The 6895-nt window shown below is 54.2% G+C and overlaps 1 protein-coding gene across 1 annotated transcript; it reads left to right on the plus strand.

Moving 5' to 3' along the window:
• The first annotated feature begins 88 nt into the window (after positions 1-88).
• On the plus strand, positions 89-1554 carry LOC133359017 (ataxin-8-like). Its single transcript, XM_061577390.1, has 2 exons — positions 89-96; positions 997-1554. The coding sequence occupies exons 1-2, from the start codon at positions 89-91 to the stop codon at positions 1361-1363; spliced, it is 375 nt and encodes a 124-aa protein (XP_061433374.1). The 3' UTR covers positions 1364-1554.
• The last annotated feature ends 5341 nt before the right edge of the window (positions 1555-6895 follow it).

Below are 6895 nucleotides of genomic sequence, written 5' to 3' on the forward strand. Positions count from 1 at the left end.
CTGTCGTCACCACAGCTCCTGGCCGAAATGCACCGAGCTGGAGATTGACATTTTGTCCCCCCATCCCCCTCCCCCCCCATTCTTCCTAATGGAAACGTCTCCACGAGTGAGCTCACTCCGGTAGATTGAGAGATAGAACGACTCGGGAGGGAACCACAGACGGGCGAGAAGGCGGCGGCGGCAGTAGCAGCAACAGCAGCAACAGCAGCAGCAACAGCAGCAGCAACAGCAGCAGCAACAGCAGCAACAGCAGCAGCAGCAGCAGCAACAGCAGCAGCAACAGCAGCAGCAGCAACAGCAGCAGCAACAGCAGCAGCAGCAGCAACAGCAGCAGCAGCAGCAGCAACAGCAGCAACAGCAGCAACAGCAGCAGCAGCTACAGCAGCAGCAACAGCAGCAGCAGCAACAGCAGCAGCAACAGCAACAGCAGCAGCAGCAACAGCAGCAGCAGCAGCAACAGCAGCAGCAACAGCAGCAACAGCAGCAGCAACAGCAACAGCAGCAGCAGCAGCAACAGCAGCAGCAGCAACAGCAGCAGCAACAGCAGCAACAGCAGCAGCAGCAACAGCAGCAACAGCAGCAGCAGCAGCAACAGCAGCAGCAACAGCAGCAACAGCAGCAGCAACAGCAGCAGCAGCAACAGCAGCAGCAACAGCAGCAGCAGCAACAGCAGCAGCAGCAGCAACAGCAGCAGCAACAGCAGCAGCAACAGCAGCAGCAACAGCAGCAGCAACAGCAGCAACAGCAGCAACAGCAGCAGCTGCAGCAACAGCAGCAGCTGCAGCAACAGCAGCAGCAGCAGCAGCAACAGCAGCAACAGCAGCAGCAACAGCAACAGCAGCAGCAGCAGCAACAGCAGCAACAGCAGCAGCAACAGCAGCAGCAGCAGCAGCAACAGCAGCAACAGCAGCAACAGCAGCAGCAACAGCAGCAGCAGCAGCAACAGCAGCAACAGCAACAGCAGCAGCAGCAACAGCAGCAGCAGCAGCAACAGCAGCAACAGCAGCAGCAGCAACAGCAGCAGCAACAGCAGCAGCAGCAGCAACAGCAGCAGCAGCAGCAACAGCAGCAGCAGCAACAGCAGCAGCAGCAGCAACAACAGCAGCAGCAGCAGCAACAGCAGCAGCAACAGCAGCAACAGCAGCAGCAACAGCAGCAGCAGCAACAGCAGCAGCAACAGCAGCAGCAACAGCAGCAACAGCAACAGCAGCAACAGCAGCAGCAGCAACAGCAGCAGCAACAGCAGCAGCAGCAACAGCAGCAGCAGCAGCAGCAGCAACAGCAGCAGCAACAGCACCGACAATTGCCCAAGCTCTGGCGGTCCTACTATAATACCGGAGGGTGTTGGCGGACTGGTGGATGATTGGGTTTACGTGCGGGAGGAAAAATCGTGGAGAAACCCCACGTGCTCGAAGGAGGAGGAGGAGGTTGGCAATACTCTCCCCCCGCCCCCCCCCCATGCCGACAACTGCTGTGAGTCCACGTCCTTGCTGCGTGTGGACATTCTCCTTATTCTTGGTTCTTTCGGTAAAGTCATCACGTAGAAGGGAAATAATCAAATAATAAAAATAAACCGTAATAAAATACAATTCTCACGACGTTTCGGCCACAACGCAAGCAGCCGTCCTCAGGTGGAGACCAGGTCTGTCGAGAAGACTCTGACAGACCTGTTCTCCACCTGAGGACGGCTGCTTGCTTGGTGGAGAACAGGTCTGTCGAGAAGACGCTGTCTTTCCGACAGACCTGTTCTCCACCTGAGGACGGCTGCTTGCGTTGTGGCCGAAACGTCGTGAGAATTGTATTTTATTATGTTTTATTTTTATTACTTTATTACTTCCATTCTACGTGACTTTACCGAAAGAACCAAGAAGATGAATCCCTGCAGTCACGAAAGCTTTAAATCGAAATTTAGCCATTCTCCTTGTGAGCTGGGCTGTGGTTCTTCCTGGGCACCCAACAGGGGCGGAAGGGGAGATTCGGCAATATTTGTGCGGTGATCTATCACCCCTCGACGGTGCCAAATTGCGGGCAGCCATGCGCGTAGCCACCACGGCTAATCTGTCAACCGGCACCAGGCTCGACCGAAGAAAGTGAATTCTGGCGTTGTGTGATCTTGACGTTGTCGTCGTAATCATTCACCCTCCGCTGACTTGTGAACTGCTTGATGGTTCCTGACCACCACCGAGATTAAGCACAGAGGCCTTGACCGACATTGGTGCCAAGACCATCATCGTCATCACGATCCACCACCACCACAATCACCACCACCACAATCATCACCACCACCGCTAACCACCACCAGGCCCGCACCGACTGGCCAGACGGCAGCAAATGCTCGGTCGGGCGCCGGTCCATTCCAGAGGGCCGGTGGTCCCGGACCGTGTGGGCAGATTTTTTAACACTTTTCATTAAAATAGTTTAGTTCCTCTAACATGTAACGCTTCGTTGCTTATTCACGCATATCTCAGCTGGCATGAAATCCCCAGATATGCGACAGCTGCCCCCCCCCCCCCCCCCCAAAAGATTTTTCCACGCTGGCCCCATTTGCGAGGTTTTTTTCTTTCGTTTTGGGACCCAGCCCTAAATGGGCTAATGAGAGGTCGCACGGCCAACATCACGCCAACACTGTAACGTCACGTCGCAAATCGAGTTTGTCATTGCACAACGCATTTTTAATTAAACACATTCCTGCGGAGGGAGCTGGTAGGAACGTTGGGTTGCTCGGTCAATGGCCTGCAGGGTCAACGGCGGCGTGGTGTATTCCGCAAATATGGCCGACTGTGAGGGCGGGCACAAGCCGGCGTGAGTAGGTGAAACGTTGAGTTTTATAAGGGCACCACGGGGTGACCAGCCCCTCCCCACCCAGCCCCACCCCCCACCACCCAGCCCCACCCTCCCCACCCAGCCCCTCCCCACCCAGCCCCTCACTCCCCACCCAGCCCCTCCCTCCCCTCTCCACCCAGCCCCACCCCTCCCATTTTTGGATGCAGGACGGACGGACACAATAATCCTCTGTGGGCTGGTGTAACCAGGAGGTTCCTACCAGTAAAAGTGTGTACAATAACAAATGTTCGCCCGAATTTTGGCTGCTGTGTTTGCAAATGACCTGGTGCCGATTTATTTGTCCCAGTCCATCAATGAGCATCACCACCACCACCACCAAATCCACTACCACTGTCATCACCATCGCCGGTACAATCTTGTTCCACACCACCACCAACAAAAACAGCTGCTGCCACTCGCCCACTAAATTACATGACCTCACGTAATGTTTCGTGACAGGCTACGGTCGCAATTGGGGGGGGACAATGTGAATTGTCAAGAAGTCTATGGGAGAGTCCCAGGTGTTACGAGTTGATTGAAATGACCGGGAGATGTCTATCACCTGTGCTTCTCGCTTTGCCAACTTGCTGCGTTTCAGCCGCCCGGCGCCTCAGCTCGTTGTTGTGAGCGTCGCTCCTCTGCCGCCCTCCGTTGTTGTTGGAGGGTGACTTCCTTAGAACTCATCTTCTTGGTTCTTTTGGTAAAGTCACATAGAATGTAAACAATAAAAATAATAAAATAAAACATAATAAAATAATTCTCACGACGTTTTGGCCACAACGCAAACAACCGTCATTAGGTGAAGACCAGGTCTGTCGGGCAGACAGCGTCTGAATGAAACAGCACCATGCTTGGAGCGTCTATTTAAGCTGGGTTGGAAGGGGGGGGAAGGGCGCCTTGACAAAAGGATTTGCATATCAAGAGGAATTTTGCATATTTATGGGAAATGCAGGTTTGTGATTAGTACTACTTGTGCCCGTGCATTATGCAGGATTAGCAGCATCAAAGGGAGGGGATAGGGGTAGCACTAATAAAGGGAAGGAGTGTTAATATTACTGCCCAGTAGCAGCGTCCTTCACGAGCCTCCTTCAATATTAATACCATCACTGACATAATCTCGTCCACCGCTACCGAGATAAATGTGAGCGCTGTCAGAACCATCATGGCCCGTGCTACTATTATCACCGTTACCATGAACATAAACCACCAGCCTCACCGTATCCACCACCACCACCACCGTATCGCTATTTTTAAATCCTTTATATTAAGTTCGCTTGCTTGCGCGCTTACGACCGTCCAAATCTTTCGGTCGTTTTTTAACCCACTTCCCGTGATCCAATCGAGCTGACATTTTGCACACAGACTCGTTGTGCGTGACAATTTATTTTCGTGAAAATTTTTTCTCCAAAATGTTACACTTTCTAGGAAAAAAATAATAATATTTAATTACCAATTGCTTAATGGTGGCAGGCAATCATCTGACCCATAGGTGGCAGCCATCTCAAGCCAGAGGACGAGAGGACTCTAGCCGCCACGCATATAAAGGATTTATAGTGAAAAACTTTGTTTTTACGGGTTAATTTTTTGTTGTTGCACTTACCGTAAACACGACAGGTTTTTAATCTATATTCTTGGTTATTTCGGTAAAGTCACGTAGAAGGGAAATAATAAACATGAAACAATAAAATTCTCACGACGATGATTTGCTTGTGTTGCAATCGAAACGTCGTGAGAATTTTATTATGTTTTTATTATATTATGATTTCCCTTCTACGTGACGTTACCGAAATAACCCAAGAAAATGAATCCCTGCAGTCACGAAAGCTTTAAATCGAGGCTTTTAATTGTACTCTATCTGTACATTAACCGACGCTTTGGCTGTTGTACCGATTGAAAAATAAAGACACCACACGCGGATTACCATTTGCGCCTTCAAACACATTTCGAGATGGTGCTGGGTGGGGAGGGAGGGGCTGGGTGGGGTGGGGAGGGGCTGGGTGGGGTGGGGAGGGAGGGGCTGGGTGGAGAGGGGCTGGGTGGGGTGGGGAGGGAGGGGCTGGGTGGAGAGGGGCTGGGTGGGGTGGGGAGGGTGGGGAGGGAGGGGCTGGGTGGAGAGGGGCTGGGTGGGGTGGGGAGGGTGGGGAGGGAGGGGCTGGGTGGAGAGGGGCTGGGTGGGGTGGGGAGGGAGGGGCTGGGTGGAGAGGGGCTGGGTGGGGTGGGGAGGGTGGGGCTGGGTGGGGTTGGGTGGGGAGGGGCTGGGTAGGGAGGGTGAGGCTGGGTGGGGAGGGGCTGGGTGGGAAGGGTGGGGCTGGGTGGGAAGGGTGGGGCTGGGTGTGGAGGGTGGGGAGGGGCTGGGTGTGGAGGGTGGGGAGGGGCTGGGTGGGGAGAGTGGGGCTGGGTGGGAAGGGTGGGGCTGGGAGGGGAGGGGCTGGGTGGGAAGGGGAGGGTGGGGAGGGGCTGGGTGGGGAGGGGCTGGGTGGGGCTGGGTGGGGAGGGGCTGATCACCCCGTGGTGCCCTTATAAAACTCAACGTTTAACCTACTCACGCCGGCTTGTGCCCGCCCTCACAGTCGGGCATATTTGCGGAATACACCACGCCGCCGTTGACCCTGCAGGCCATTGACCGAGCAACCCGACGTGTTCCTACCAGCTCCCTCCGCAGCAGGAATGTGTTTTAATAATTCACATCGGCAAAGGTGCATTTCATCCGCAAGGTTCCCGAGGTGCCACCAACCACCACCGTGCAGAGGTCGCAAACGGGTTTTGATTCCTTACCCGTACCCGTACCCTACCCGTACCCTACCCGTACCCTACCCGTATCCTACCCGTATCCTACCCGAAATGAGTGACAAACGGTGACTCACGGCCTACCCGTACCCGTACCCGGCCGCACCAGGGTAGCAAACGGGTACCCGTACCCGGCTGGGTACGGGTAGCCGGGTATCGGGTAGGGTACGGGTATCGGGTACCCGCTTGCGACCTCTGCCACCGTGTAATGGAAATCGGGGGGGGGGGGAAATAAACAAAACCTGCATGGGGTCAACGGTCAGAACTAGGCGGAGGGTGTAAAAGGGGCAATTTCACGCAGGCAAGACTTAAAAAAAATCTCTCCATAACCATTCTGATTGTCTTATTAGCAAAGCGTTGCAAAGTCCTGGGAGCTGCACTGGTAAGACTCCGATCAGCCGCGGGAGTGAGCCTTGACCTCGGCCGGAGTCCTTAGAACAGGAGTGTGGAACGTCCGGCCCGCGGGCCGTGTGAGGCCCGCGGAAACACATTCCTCCTGCGGAGGGAGCTGGTAGGAACGTCGGGTTGCTCGGTCAAGGGCCAGGGTCAACGGCGGCGTGGTGTATTCCGCAAATATGCCCGACTGTGAGGGCGGGCACAAGCCGGCGTGAGTAGGTTAAACGTTGAGTTTTATAAGGGAACCACGGGGTGACCAGCCCCTCTGCACCTAGCCCCACCCCTCCCACCCCCCACCCAGCCCCACCCTCCCCACCCAGCCCTCTCCCCACCCAGCCCCACCCCTCCCACCCCTCCCACCCTCCCCACCCAGCCCTTCCCTCCCTACCCATCCCCTCCCTGCACAACGGACACAATAATCCCCTGTGGGCTGGTGTAACCAGGAGGTTCCCGCCAGTATCATTTGGCGTGGCCCTGCCAAGGCAACCGCAGGCGGGACTCGAAATTCAATAAATCTCGGAGCAAACCTGGAAAAGCAGTTGCGAGTAGCAGCAACATCATCAACGCCAGCTGACATCACCACACGCCTCGCCAAAAGAGAAGCAGTTCCAGCCCATCGCATCATTAGGGGCGAGTTAATTAAATGTTTGAGCAAATATAACAGGTATTCTTGGTTCTTTCGGTAAAGTCACGTAGAAGGAAAATAATAATATAAATCAATAAAACACGACGTTTCGACTGCGACACAAGCAATCATCATCAGGTGTGAAATCCACAGCAAGAAAATTTAAAAAAATCTAATATAACAGGCCAATTTTTTATTCTAGATTTGAAGCTTTCGTGACTGCAAGGATTCATATTCTTAGGTTTTTTCGGTAAAGTCACGTAG

This window comes from Lethenteron reissneri, chromosome 64 (genome assembly GCF_015708825.2).
Source record: "Lethenteron reissneri isolate LAM-NWPU_2019-01 chromosome 64, ASM1570882v1, whole genome shotgun sequence".
Classification (NCBI taxonomy): domain Eukaryota; kingdom Metazoa; phylum Chordata; class Hyperoartia; order Petromyzontiformes; family Petromyzontidae; genus Lethenteron; species Lethenteron reissneri.